The following is a 15,141-nucleotide window of genomic DNA, read 5'->3' on the forward strand; positions in this document are numbered from 1 at the left end:
GGAGGGTGGATCTAAATGGACACACAAAAGGCTTGCCTCCCAGTGCAGTGGAATCTAAACAATCTGAAATAGCTCAAGCTCAAGAGTTGGCATGTGCTTCTGAGCTGCCATCCACTGAACAGAGCAAGGCCTGTTACACTTGGAGATCCTGCTCCTTAAAGTGAACTTGAGAAGCGAGGTGGCAGAGGCTTGGTTTCAAACCACCTCATTTGACAATTTGCTTCAGTGAATCCAGTTTTTCCCTTACTACCAAAACCAAATTACAGGGGAGTTTGTCTTTATAACAGTTAATATAACTTTCTGCCTTTTTGCTTAGAAAATCTGAGTTTTCTGAGACTGGGAAATATGCTTTATTGCTTCACAGGAACATAGATAAAAAAGGAAGATTCGACACTCAGTAGTGGATTCGCCTTCATAGGGCAGAGAACTTTGTTAGGTGCAGGCTTAGAACCCTGCACTTAGCTGTGCTGCTTTGCTCTGGCTCCAGGGTTCATTTTCATGTGCTGTTTTGGTTTTTAAGATTCATTTGTGCTCTTGTCCATGAACACCATCATACTCAGCTTCTTATTTTCCTATTTTTGACAGAGATGTGTGTGCAGACCCAGGCCATGCAGATACTAGTGCCTCTAACTTCATCAGCCCAGAACACCTCTCCTCTGGTCCCCAGCACAGGAAAGCAGCGTGGTCAGGAGGGGTTAAACTTCGGCTGAAGCACAGGTAAGAGGCACGGAGGTCAGTGCTGGCATTTCAGAAAAAGAACTTCGTCCGAAAAGCCACTCAGCTGCTGGGAGAGCAGCTGGGGGCAAGGATGGTCAGGATACAGGCTGTTGAGAGAGAGAGGTAAGAGGCAGAACAAGGTGGCGAGATAGAAGCTCAGAGTTTAGAAGGATACTGATCTTATTAATGGTAGTTTACACACAAGGTTCTAAAGAACTGTAAAGTTCCTGGGAGGTCATCCCAGGGTCCCCAGAATAGTTTGATTCAAATATCACTTCAAAAATACATTTATAATTATTTTTAAAACTACAGTTTAAAACATTAAAAGTGATATGCTGATGTTTTACACTTTGGAAATGATCAGTGTGCCAACTTATACAGCAAGACTAATTCATCTTTGAACTGATCTACATTTAAAACTTCTCGGAGGAATGTCCCAAGATTCCAATGTAAGCCTAACAAAGATTTGTAGCTACTTACCCACGTGGGTCAGATTTTGAGAGTGAATGAACCTGAGTGCTTCCCATGTGCTAGGTGTCCTGGCTTCACGTGGGCTATCTCACACCAGCCCTGTGAGGTTTGCACTTACAGAATAGCATTCAGCTAGGAGGCAGTGGATTCAAATGCAGCCACTACACTATTGCCTCAGCATCAGCACAACGGTGCCTACTTCATAGGATAACTATAGGATTCAACAAGATACGGTATTCAAAGCACTCAGCACAAAGCCCACTCAGAGAGAACAAAAAATAGATGTTAGGTGGTGGTATAATGCTGTGTGGATATAATTATCCTCATCATTCTCATCATTATCACAGAAGTCTGTGTGATATCATGAAAGGCAGTATAATATGGGGAGTAAGACGGGGCTTGTGCAGTGTCAGACTACCTAAAATTCAAGCCTAGATTCTGTCACTTACCATAAACCCTCAGGCATGTTATAGAAGCTCTCTCTACTTTCAACTGTAAAATAAGTTTAATAACTGATCTGCTTCCTAGGGATGGTGAAAGGACTGAAAGAGCCGATACATGTCAAGCACTAGGGCTGCGCCTACTATGTCATGAGTGCAACAAATGTTATCATAGTAACCAGTTATCCTGGTTTCCGTTTAGGAAGTTCTTTCACATAGACATATCGACTTGCATTATAAATAAGTAGGCTGGGCTCAGTGGCTCATGCCTATAAGCCCAGAGATTCAAGACCAGCCTGGGCAAAATGGCAAAACCCTGTCTCTACAAAAAATATAAAAATTAGCTGGGCATAGTAGCACACACCTGTGGTCCCAAGTACTCTGGAGGCTAAGGTGGGAGATCACTTGAACCCAGGAGGTCGAGGCTACAGTGAGCCATGATTGAGTCACTGCACTCTAGCCTGAGAGACAGAGCTTCAAACAAACATTATAATTTGGATTTATACAAATCCAGATTTGTATATTTAGACTATGTTCAGTAATACACAAATATACATAAAATAATTTCTTAATTTTATATAATAAAACAACACTTGTATTGGGGTGTTTAAGGTTCTTTGTTAGATTATATTTGAAAAAAAAAAAAAAGATTTAAAAGAAGTTTAAACATACCGAAGGTCTAGGGAGGCCAACTGGCTGGTGTCTGAGAGTCAGGCCAAGAACAGGGTGAGATTTGCCAAGACCTCTGACTCAAGAGATCCAGCCAGCAAGGCTGCTCCCAGAGACATCCTAAGAAGCAGAAACTCCAAGGTTATCACTGTTTCCTTTAGCCTCCTAGGATCTTTAAAATAGAGAATCAAAATTTTCTCTTTAACAAGGAGGTGTCCACAGGGCCCGATAGGCTAATATAATGTCAGTGCCAAAGTCCTCAAGGCCAGAAAATAGTAGTTAGGGAGTTTCTGCTCCAGCCTGGAAGGAAAATGATCAAGACCTGAACTAAATCGATGGTGATGGGACAAGAGATGAGATAGATTTAAGATAAATCTAGGGAGGCAGAATAAATAGCAGACGAGAGTAGGATAAGGGAGAGAAAAACTAAAGAGTGACTGCGGAGTTTCTGGTATGAGGCACTTGGGGATATCTGTAGGCCATTAGGACAGGGAAGGCAGGAATCACAGAAACTGACTGGGGATTAAGAATATCAGCAATAGAATCACACAGACCTGGGTTTGAGCTAGAAACAATTAAAATGTTTTATAAAACAATCCCTGAAAGTTAAGTGGAACAAACAAATGTATACCTACTTAATATACTTAGTATTCTAAACATAAAGAAATCATCTTTATAATAAGCTGAGGTTGTTCTCATCAGTGTGGTCACAGCTGGCCAATGGTGCCATGTTTGTATGGAGAAGAATATAAGCGACAAGCAATTTCCTTTGTAAAAAGTCATGAGCTAGATGGTACAGACATCACTCCTGCTCTTGGCTGGAATTTTTACTCTTCATACACTAAGAATTTTACATGTATATGTCATATCTCCACAAATACAGTCATGTATTGCCTAATGACAGGGATACATTCTGTGCAATGTGTCATTAGGTGATTTTATTGTTGCTGAACATACTAGAATGTGCTTACACAAACCTAGATGGTGTGACCTACACACCTGGGCTATATGGTATAGCCTAGACTATGGTGTAGCTCTTAGACTATGAACCTGGACAGCATGTTGCTGTACTGAATTCTGTAGGCAATTGTCACACAATGGTAAGGATTTGCATGTCTAAACACACAGAAATACAATGTAAAAGATAAAAAGGATATACCTACATAGGGCACTCACCACGACGGGAGCCTGCAGGACTGGCAGTTGCTCTGGGTGAGTCAGCGAGTGAGCAGTGAGTGAACGTGAAGGCCGGTACTCTGCACTGCTTACTGTACACTGAGGCTATGCCAAATTTATTCAAAATTTTTTCTTCAATAATTAACGTTAGCTTACTGTAACTTTATAAACTTTTAAAAATATTTGACTCTTTTGTATTAACACTTAGTTTAAAACACAGACACATTGTATAGCTATACAAATATTTTCTTATTTCTCTCCTTATCCTAAAATCCTTGAATTTTTTTTTTTTTTTTTTTTTTTTTTTTTTTACTTTTAAACATTTTTGTTAAAAACTGAGACACAAACACACACCCTAGCCTAGGCTGAACAGAGCAGGATCATCAATATCACCGGCTTCTACCTTTATGTCTTGTCCCTCTGGAACATCTGCAGGGGCAGTGCATGGAGCTGAACTCTCCTGGGATAACACTGCCTTATTCAGGAACACCTCCTGTAGAACCTGCCAGAGGCTATTTCACAGTTAGCTTCTTTTTTTAATAAGTTGGAATACAGACTAAAATAATGATTGAAAGTATAATATAGTAAATACATAAGCCAGTAACACACATTTATTATAAAGTATTATATACTGTACATGATTATATGTGCTGTACTTTTAGATGACTGGCAGTGGAGTAGATTTGTTTACACCAGCATCGAAAACACGTGCGTGATGGCTACAGCTTCACTAGGTGACAGGAATTTTTCAGCTCCATTATAATCTTACGGAACCACTGTCACAATGTGCACTCCACTGTTGGCTGAAACGTCATTATGTGGCACATGACTGTAAATTGTACACCCTATGTTAGTGTGCTTCCTAATTTTCCTGTCCCCCGGAAGTCTCTCTGCAATCCAACTGTTACTGACATGGGACTAACCTAGGAAATTGGAGTCGTTCTCATCCAGTTACACTCAGATCCTACATTCTGTTTGTTTTGCTTTTTACTTTTTGTTTTGAAATCATTATAGACTCACAGAAAAGTTGTAAAAATAGTACAGAGATTTCCTGTATACCTGTCACCCAGCTTTCTCTAATGTTAACACCCTTTATAACCATAGTACAAATATCAAAACTAAGAAATCAGCACTGGTGTAATACTATTAGCTACAGACTTAACTTTATAAACTTTACTCAGATCTCACCATTCTTTCCCATTAATGTCCTGTTTCTGTTCTAGGATCCCACATTGTGTTCCCTTAGTCTCCTCTGATCGGTGACATTTCCTCAGTCTTTCCTTGGCTTTTATGACCTTGACACTTTTGAAGAGCTCTGGCCAGTTATTTTGTAGAATGCTTACTATTTGGGTGTGTCTGATGTGTCCTCCTGGTTACATTGAGGTTATGGCTTTTGACGATACCACAGAAGTTACGCTGTTTTCTTCTATCTCATATCAGGGTTACATGATGTCAATATGTTTCATTACTGGTGATTGTTAACCTTGATTACTTGGTTATGGTGAAGTTAGCCAGGTTTTTCCACTTTAAAGTTACTATTTGTCCCTTTGTAATTAATAAATAACCTTGGAAAGATAATTTTCAGGCTATGTAAATATCCTGTTTCTCCTCAAACTTTCTTTGCTGATCTTGGCATCTATCAGTGTTGCCTGTGACAGCTATTACCGTAATATTCTAAATTTGATTCTTTATTTCTTTCATTTTTTCTACATTTATTAATTAGAATTCTTCTTAAAAAAATAAAGCCTGTTTCTCTCCTCTACTTATTTATTCATTATTCATTCATGTCAGTAAGGACTCTTTCATATTTATTTTATCCGGTGGGTTATAGTTCAGTACTACTGTTATTTATTTTGTTGCTCAAATGGATCTAGTTTTGGCCATTGAGAGCTCTTTTGAGCTGGCTCTGGTCTAAGTCCTATCTGGAAATGTGGAAAAGGATGAGGTAGTGATGCCTTGTCCTTACATATAAGACAGTAGACCATGATGTGCCATCATCTTCTTAGGAGTCTTACAAATGTTGAATTGGGAGGTTGGTGGTGGGCATTGAGCAGTTCTAATTTGTGACATGTCACAGAGGCCTATACTGATTTTGGAATTGGAAAGTGCTGGGGTCACCTCATAAGCTATTTTCAAGTCCAGTGAGTAACAAACAGGTATAGATATTCATAGCTCCTTCATTGTGGAGAAAATAGCCAGGAAGGATCTTCTCACTTATCTATAAGAAAAAAGAAAAGGCAGAAGCTAATTTCCCAGGTATATATAGGAGCCAGTGAAACAACCAAGTTAAACAGAGAGAGACACTTTTAGTGGTCCAGGGCTTAATATTCTCACAGATCCAATCCCACCCTTCCTTTCCTGCTTAGATCCCTGCATTCTCTCTTATCTGTCAATAGGAATTCTTATGATCTAACTTATCTTGGCAGAAACTTCTCTGTAAATCTATCAAGCCTTGGGCTAGGGTAGCTCAATGAGTCGGTAAAGGAGACAAAATGTTCTAGCTTGAAACTGAAGATTTTCCAAGCCGATGCTTTTCTCCATAAACTTCTCATTCCTTCCTCACCTTCCCCCGCAAGTCATTATAAAAATAGTCTGATGTAATTATTAAGCATTTACCCTTATATGGGGATCTCAAATCACCATGCTATGTGCTTCATAAAGTAAATCAAGATGAATGGATAATAGAAGCTCAGAATCTGACTCCTCTAATTCATTCTTAATTGAACAGCAAGGTTAGTTCTGCTGGTGCTATCCCTTGGCAGTGAGTTCTGTCCCTGTGCTGCTGACTTAGTGTTTTCATGACAGTACACCTTAGGAAGATGCAGTGAGATGTTGTTATAGAACCACTGCTTCAGTCAACTCCCTAACTATGGGAGGCTTAAAGCAATTAGCGCTTTTGTAGACAGTGCATTTTTGCATGTGGAGGAGGGCATGTGTTTAGGAGAGAAGATCATTTAAGGAGACTTCTTGATTTCAGTTTGATGCATTCTATCATCAGATGATTTTCCTTGCTTCCCTCCTCCTCTTGCCCACAAAATAGAATTCCAGCATTTCTAAGCTATAGGCTATTGTCCAAGATGCCAGCTCTTCTTAGGGAGTCATTAAGGGTCACCTTCTCTTCTTCCCTCTTACAGAGCAGGAATTGAATTTTAATTGGCCAATTTACAGAGGGGACTGGCATGGAGAGTCCCTCCCACTTGCACTGAACTGGGCAAGTTCAAGGCGGTTCAGGCCGTCCAACTGGAGGCACATGTAGTTTTTGTGAGGCTTTTACCGTGCTGGGGGGAGCAGAAACAGCAGTAGCAGGGCAGAATGGCTTTTTATTCCACGCCTGAATATGACATCCAATTGGCCAGAGGGTTGCTATCTGGGATGTTTCTATTTGCCACAAGGTAAGTTCAGTACTGTGTTAGAATGCGATTCAGAATCTTTCATTGCAGGATCCTCCACTGACAAGGCTTTAACAGCTGTCTTTTTGATGTTGTGCTGTATCTGTTTATAAAGAAACATAACCAACTGCCTGTTAAGTTTAAACCAGTTTCTCTAAATTGTTATGAATATTCTCATTATTTGAATATCTCACATGATTTGGTGTACTATTAATATTTCTGTTCGGGAATTCTCATTCTCCTACGTATAAATACAGTTGCCCTATTTTTTATGATGTGTATATCTAGACTGACCTTTTATCGCATTCAAATTAACAAGTGCTTTGTGCTGTGTACTTCATAGTTTTGCTTCCTCATTTCCCTGGGGAATTTCAGAGTAATCATTGCTGTTTCTTATGGGAGTGGTTATATACCTATGTACTAGTAGCCAAGTTCTCTATTCTTATTGCCAACATTTGTATAAAGAAAGGGAAGTTTTTATTTTATTTGACCTTCACTTATTCCTTCGCTGATGCTCTTTTTTTTTTTTTTTTTTTTTACATAGATCTAAGTTTCTGATCTATATCATTTTTCCTTTTCTCTAAAGAATTTTTAATATTTCTTGCAAGGCAAGTCTATTGGCAACAAATTCCCTCAATTTTTGTTTACCTGAGAGACTACTTCTTTCATCACTTTTGGAGAATAGTTTCACAGGATCCAGAATCTATGTTGGTGTTTTTTTTGTTTGTTTGTTATTTTTTTTCCTTTCAACACTTTCAATCTTTTACTCCACTCTATTCTTGCTTGCATGGTTTCTGAGGAGAAGTCAGATGTAATTCTCATCTTTGCTCCCCTATAGGTGATGTGTTTTTCCCATCTGGCTTCTTTCAGGCTTTTTGGCTTTATTTTTGGTTTTCTGTAGTTTGAAACTGACATACCTAGGTGTAGTTTTTCTGGTATTTATCTTGCTTTGTGTTCTTGGAGCTTCCTGGATCTGTGGTTTGGTGTCTGACAGTAATCTGGGGAGATTCTCAGTCATTATTGTCTCAAGAATTTCTTTTCTTCTTTTCTCTCTTTCTTTTCATTCTGGTATTTACATTACGTGTATGTTACACCTTTTGTAGTTGTCTCTCAGTTCTTGGATATTCTGTTCTGGAATTTTCTCAGTCTTTTTTTCTCCTTGCCTTTCAGTTTTGGAGGTTTTTTATTCAGATATCCTCAGGCACAAAGATTCTTTCCTCCGCCGTGTCCAGCATGCATGTGTGGGGTGGGGGTACGGGAAAGGAAATCTCTGTAACTTCCACTCAGCTTTGATGTGAACCTAAAACTGCTCTAAAAATTTTTTTTAAGTCTATTTTTTTAAAAAAGAAGACAAAAGGAACCTATGTGTATATTCTACATTTCGAAGAAAAGGTATAGTCTTCTCATTCAACTTTGAGATTATAGTCATATATGAAAAGAAGTATTGATTGAGATTGCCAATTGTACATTATTTAACTCCATCACAATTGAAGATTTAAATACTTCATTATATGTTCTCTTATAATTCAAATTCAACTTTTATCCATATATAATCTTGACTTGAAATTTTCCTCCAGAATTATGCTAAATGCCAGCGCTTGCTTCTAGAGATGCCTTTACTTAAAATAGGACATGGAAAAAAACAGGTGGATGCAACAGTCATGGTAATGTTCTAGCTCTCTAGCTGACTTGAGTATTTATTTTATTATTATAGGCATTCATTTTATTATTATACCATGTAAAAGATAAAAAAGACAATATGAACTGCTTATATTACAAAATTTACTCATCTATATATAGATATTACAGGGCTGGTTTTTCCAGTTTTATTTGGCATTCTTTCATCTGAAAGTGAGTAAGAGAGAACCTTCTTCTGACTTTTATTCTTCCCAAGTGTCACCTTCTGTGTGAGCGGTGGTAGTTAAACTCTCCTCTATTATAAAATTTATTGTGGAAATATTGGTAGGTAGGAATTGAGCTGGAGCAAGTGTTAAAGTCTTTTACATTTTCAGCTGCTTTGCCTTAAAACCTTCACTATTCTTTTTATTTCGGTTCCAGTAACATTTGGAAACTTTATTACAATGAAGTTTCTTTGCCAGTATGATTTGAAAATATAGATTCTTTTGAGCGTTGTTTAACATTTTTAACTAAAATTAATGCCTTCTGTCTTTTCCTTTGTTTTCTTATTGACTTTAATTTCTTACTTGTGGCCTTTTCCTTTAAATGAAGAGGAAGACAGTGAAATAGAGAAGTGAAAAATATAACACAAGGCGAAATAGAGAAGTGAAAAATATAACACAAGGCATCAGACTTACTCCAAAAGAGAATTCAGTTTATTTGATGTTCGAGGTCTGGGAGGGATTTGTTTTTGTTTAATGGAGTGGTGTTTAGAATAAATCACCACCAAAAGGTAAGGCTTCTGCCCCCACCCAAACAAATGCAAAAAACACAACCCTTTCTTCATTTGTTTTGACAAGTGCAATTTAATTTATTCTTTGGCATTGTATAAAAATTAGCTTAATTTTGAAATATATTGGTTGGTATTTGGACTCCTTTAAACTCTCAAAGGGCAATCTTTTATGGATTTCTCATTAAGGAGGAAGGTTTCCTGTTTAGGGGTAGCCTTCTCCTGGCACTCAGCCTCACCATCTGCTGGATAGAGGGGAGAAGCTCTACACCTTTTCCTGCACCCTGCTGAGCTGCTCCTCATTTGTCTGCCAGCAGGAGTCTTCTGGGAAAGCTCCCAGACATCTTCTCCCTAAAAAGCAATAGTAATTCAGGGGCACACATAATATTTCTAGCCCTCTGCAGCTATCTGAGCCTCTCTGAGATCCATGACAGTCTTGGGGGTGTTTGCATGTGCCCATCTGTGGAAAATAACACACCACCATGGAAGTGATTTCTCCTAAGTTTTAGCAACATATACTATGGCACAGAGAAACAGTATGGAAGAAAATTCTAAAATCATAATCTCTGATGTCTGGAGAAATTGGTAGAAACCATCCTTCCTTCCTGCAACAAATAAAATGCCCAGTTCCAAATGAGAGTTGAGAAACAGAAATTATTTATTGGTAATTAGAAGTTGTGCTATTCTATTTATGCTGTGCTATTCTTTTGTAATTGAGTTTGTAAGTTAATAAAAGACAACAATGAATGCTATTACATATCATAGATATTACAATGTTTGCATCAAATTCTGCTTGATTTTTATGCAGATGTTGACATGTAGGAAGGACAGTTGAATATTCTGATTCTCTGTGTGTGTCATTGCTGACAAAGGGGATATAAAGAGGGGAATATTGGGAAAAAGAACATTTCAACTTATTACCCCCCGGCAATTGAATGAAAAACACCCACCCCTATTGCTAGCCCCTCTCTTTTATAGTAGTGTTTTCATGCAGTAATCAATAAAATTTAATCTTTAAAAACTGTTTCAGAATGGAAGATGGGGAGGAGATAACTAGTAGTGAAGGGGATATTGGAACAGACATGGTGGAATGGGGTAAAGTAGGATACAAGAAAAGGGGCTGTATCTTTTATGCCAGTTTTGGCGTTACAGTGTTATGTCTGCATATTAGCAGACTTCACACTGGTGATTCAGCTGTCAAAGCCAAAAGTCCCCAGGACATATTATCAGGATGTGACATTTAAAAAAAACTTTTCTTTCCAGAAGGGACTGTGTGTTGCTATGAGATGGTATTACCTAATGCATACCTTTCTACGTACTGAACCACTTTTTAAAGACACAGATATTAATAAGGCAATTATGAAAAGCCTTGGAAAAGTGTTTTTTAGGGTTTTTTTTTTTTTTTTTTTTTTTTGTGACTCCAAAAGGCCTGAGGGATAGCCTTGAGGAGCCTGGAAGTGGTTATAGAAACAAGGAGTTGGCTGGGTGTGGTGGCTCAGGCCTGTAATCCCAGCACTTTAGGAGGCCAAATCAGGTGGATCATGAGGTCAGGAGTTCGAGACTAGCCTGACCGACATGGTGAAACCCCGTCTCTACTAAAAATACAAAAATTAGCTGGGCATGGTGGCATGTGCCTGTAATCCCAGCTACTCAGGAGGCTGAGCCAGGAGAATTGCTTGAACCTGGGAGGGAGAGGTTACAGTGAGCCAAGATCGTACCATTGCACTCCAGCCTGGGCAACAGAGCGAGACTCCGTCTAAAAAAAAAAAAAAAAAAAGAAAAGAAAATAAACAAGGGGTTAGGAATGCTGTGGAGGGCTAAAGGATTTCTCAAAAATAATGTCTTTGCTAATGGAGTGTTGAAGGACAATGGCCACTTTTTTTCGTGTTTTGAAAGATTCTTGTTTGCTTCAACTCTTAAAACTTCGTGAGACCTATTCTGTCTCCTGTGAACATGCTATAAACATCTCAACACCATCCGGATCTATGAATGAAACAATGTTATGAGTGCAGCTCAGTGTTGTTTGACCTGGCCCCAGTTTTCCATTCCTGTATGTTTTTATCAGTAGTATTTGGGGCCTGTCATTTTCCTATAAACAGGAAATGCCTAAAAAGGGATGTTGTTCAAATATGCATCATCTGTTATTCTATACCAAAGAAGATATAATCATTCTCTGAATTCTTTCTTTTTCTTTTCTTTTCTTTTCTTTTCTTTTCTTTTCTTTTCTTTCTTTTTTTTTTTTTTTTGAGACAGAGTCTCGCTCTGTTGCCCAGGCTGGAGTGCAGTGGTGCAATCTTGGCTTACCGCAACCTTGCCTCCCAGGGTCAAGCGATTCTCCTGCCTCAGCCTCCTGAGTAGCTGGGATTACAGGCATGCACCACCACACCCGGCAATTTTTGTATTTTTACTAGAGACGGGGTTTCACCATGTTGGTCAAGCTGGTCTTGAACTCCTGACCTCGTGATCCACCCACCTCAGCCTCCCAAAGTGCTGAGATTACAGGCCTGAGCCACCACGCCCAGCCTCTCCCTGAATTATTTCTATGGTGACCTTTAATTGTTCATATTGAGTTTATTTCCTTTTTAAAATGTGAAAGGGGTCAATTTAGCAGTAATTATCAAAATTGCAAGTGCATTTACCCTTTGAGCCAGCAATTCTACTTTTAAGAATTTCTGCAGACATTTCAACATACATAGAAAACATTATATGGACATGATCATTCATTGCAGCATTATTTGTAATAGCAAAAGACTAGACATGAAAAAGTGTCTACAAAAGGGGTCTGGTTAAACAAATATGATATAGGCATATAGTGAAGTACTAGGTAGCTGAAAGGAAATAAAGGTATGAGAAAGCTCTATAAATACTGATGGAGAATGATCTTCGATATGTTTGGGGGCTTTTATTTGAGAAGGGGGTCTCAGTTTTGCCCAGGCTGATCACAAACTCCTGGGCTCAAGCAATTCTACCACCTCAGACTTTCAAGTAGCTGGGACTACAGGCATGAGCTACCATGCCCAGCTGAATATGTATTGTTAAATACAAAAAGCAAGGGATAGAACACACCATGAAGTTTCTTTTGGGAAAGGAGTGAAATGAGATTATATGTTCATGTTTGCCTGTATTTGGATAACAGAACACTGGAAAGATACTTAAGAAATTAACTACAGTGGTTAGCTTGTCGGGGCGAGAGAAATGGGTATGGTGGAGGAGGAATACCAGAAGTAAATATGGGGAAAATATGAAGACTTTATAAATTTTATAAATTTTGATGATGCATACATGGTTATTTATATTAATCTAGATACATTTATATATGTTTAAAATGTTTTATAAGCTAGGTGTAGTGGTACATGGCTATAGTCCTAGCTACTCAGGAGGCTGAGGTGGGAGGATTGTTTGAGCCCAGGAGTTCAAGGCTGCAGTAAGTTATGATCATGCCACTGCACTCCAGCTTGGGTGACAGATTGAGACCCTGTCTCAAAAAAAGATTTCATAATTTTAAAAATAGATGAGGAAAAATGGGGAAAAACAGCAGTGGCATGTAAAAAGAATCTTTAAAAACAATGCTTTACTATTCACAATAGCAAAGACATGGAATCATCCTAAAGGCCTATCAATGGCGATTGGATAAAGAAAATATGCTACCTATACACCATGGAATAGTATACAGCCATAAAAAAGAATGAGATCATGTCTTTTGCAGGAACATGAATGGAGCTGGAGGCTATTATCCTTAGCAAACTAATGCAGGAACAGAAAACCAAATTCTGCACGTTCTCTCATAAATGATGAGAAAACATGGACATATAGAAGGGAACAATACACACTGGGTCCTACTTGAGGGAGGGACTGGGAGGAGGGAGAGGATCAGAAAAAATAACTATTGGGTACTAGGCTTAGTACCTGGGTGATGAAATAATCTATACAACACCCCCCAGCCCATGACACAAGCTTACCTATATAACAAACCTGCACATGTACCCCTGAACCTAAAATAAATTTAAAAAAAGCCAACGCTGTATCCCCAGCTAAGCACAGTGTGCAATAAGAATATGATAAAGATCTACAATTCAAATATTTGAAATTTTAATTTAATAGACCTAATTTGCAGAATATATTGAGGTATTTTGTTTCTTTTTTGGGGGGTATGGGGGCATTCGATTAGAACTTTGTTATGATGGATTTTGTCTCATAGTATTGTGCACTAAACAATAATGGATGGAAAGGTTGATGGGTTAGTAAGGGGTTTAAGAAATATGGTAACTTTTTTTTTGTGGTACTGATAGTCTGAGTATATTTTGTATTCTTATACACTTAACTCAGGTCCAGTGGGTAACTGGCAGAGTTTTATAACACTGCAGCCAGAAGAGCCTATGCAACATCTGTCATAACAGTTCGTTAAAGAACAGCATCAACCAGTTCTTAGAATTTTTTATTTTCCAACTTGTAGTTGTCACTTTCTCCATTTATGCAAAGCATACCAATCTTTCAAGGTCATCTGAAGTCCCACTGTACTACTACTAAGCCTTCTGGCTGACTTCAGACCCCATTCATGTGAGCTTTTGGTGCTTGTATCCAAAATGCCTCTACAGCCTCGGTGACCCAATATGTTCTGAATTTTATACCATCTGCTCTTCACTCACAAGGCTCTGGCTATACTGTGTTGTATTCTTTAAAAACCCAAATTCATTCTTCCTCTCAAGGATTTTGCATTCATTTTTCCTTTGGAGTTATATATTCTTCTCCCAGCTCTTTGCATGGTTAATTATTTCTTATCATTTAGGTCTTGGTTTGAATGTCACTCGCTCATAGAGGCTGTCTCTGACTTAAACGGGGACTTTCCATCACACTCTCACATTACCCAGTTTTATTTCCTTCAGAACCCTTATACCTATATGAGAATATCTTGTTTTATTTGCTTACTTGCTTACTCCCTGTCTTGCTCCTCTGCCTCTCCCACCTCATTGCATAGTGCTCCTTACTTGCAAATTAAAAGCACAGGCTCTGGGCCGGGCGCGGTGGCTCACGCCTGTAATCCCGGCAGTTTGGGAGGCTGAGCTGGGTGGATCACAAGGTCAGGAGATCGAGACCATCCTGGCTAACATGTTGAAACCCCATCTCTACTAAAAAAAATACCAAAAAATAGCCAGGCATGGTGGCGGGCGCCTCTAGTCCCAGCTACTCAGGAGGCTGAGGCAGGAGAATAGTGTGAACCCGCGAGGCGGAGCTTGCAGTGAGCCAAGATCGCACCACTGCACTCCAGCCTGGGCATCAGAGCGAGACTCTGTCTCAAAAAAAAAAAAAAAAAAAGCACAGGCTCTGGAGACAGATGCCTGTATTTGGTAGCTGTGCTGCTCACTACATTTGTGATAGTGAACACGTTGTTTATTCTATATTTACCTCACTTTCCTCATTAATAGTCCTGAATCATAAAGATAATATAAAGGCTAAGTGAGAAAATACTCATCAAGTGCCTAGAATGGTGGTTGGCACTCAGTAGGCACTCAAATATTTTTTGAGTGAATGAATGATGCTCTAACTTTGTTTAACACTTTTTCTTGCATCTGAGCCTCCCCAACAAAATTATAAACTCTTAGGCCATCCATGACCTTGCAGAGCTCCAACTATAATTTAACAAGGTCGAAGGCACATAGGTGCTGAGTGAATGCTGCTTAAAATACTGAACTTACTGTAGATTGCTCAGAAACTTGTTTTGCATTCCCAAATCTCTCTGTGTTAGGGCAAAATCATCTAAGAAGAACATCATGTCACTTGCGAATTCCAGTTTCATCAGCCTACCCATCCCACGCGGTGAAGCTTCCTTGTTTGTGGTTAGGAATGCAACAAAAGGGCTTTGTTTGAATTACAC

At 38.8% G+C, this 15,141-nt stretch overlaps 1 protein-coding gene across 4 annotated transcripts in view; it reads left to right on the forward strand.

The window, feature by feature from the left end:
- The window catches only part of SHROOM3 (shroom family member 3), a 345,976-nt gene that overhangs the window by 274,769 nt on the left and 56,066 nt on the right, over positions 1-15,141 (forward strand). For 3 of the 4 annotated variants that reach the window (XM_073017420.1, XM_037988966.2, XM_007998951.3), the window contains one exon: positions 586-717. In XM_073017420.1, the coding sequence (XP_072873521.1) occupies positions 586-717 (132 nt within the window). Of the gene's footprint in view, positions 1-585; positions 718-6,704; positions 6,866-15,141 lie in introns of those variants that run through there. The other variant, XM_007998950.3, reaches the window with a different exon arrangement.

This window comes from Chlorocebus sabaeus, chromosome 7 (assembly GCF_047675955.1).
Source record: "Chlorocebus sabaeus isolate Y175 chromosome 7, mChlSab1.0.hap1, whole genome shotgun sequence".
NCBI classification, from domain to species: Eukaryota; Metazoa; Chordata; class Mammalia; order Primates; family Cercopithecidae; genus Chlorocebus; species Chlorocebus sabaeus.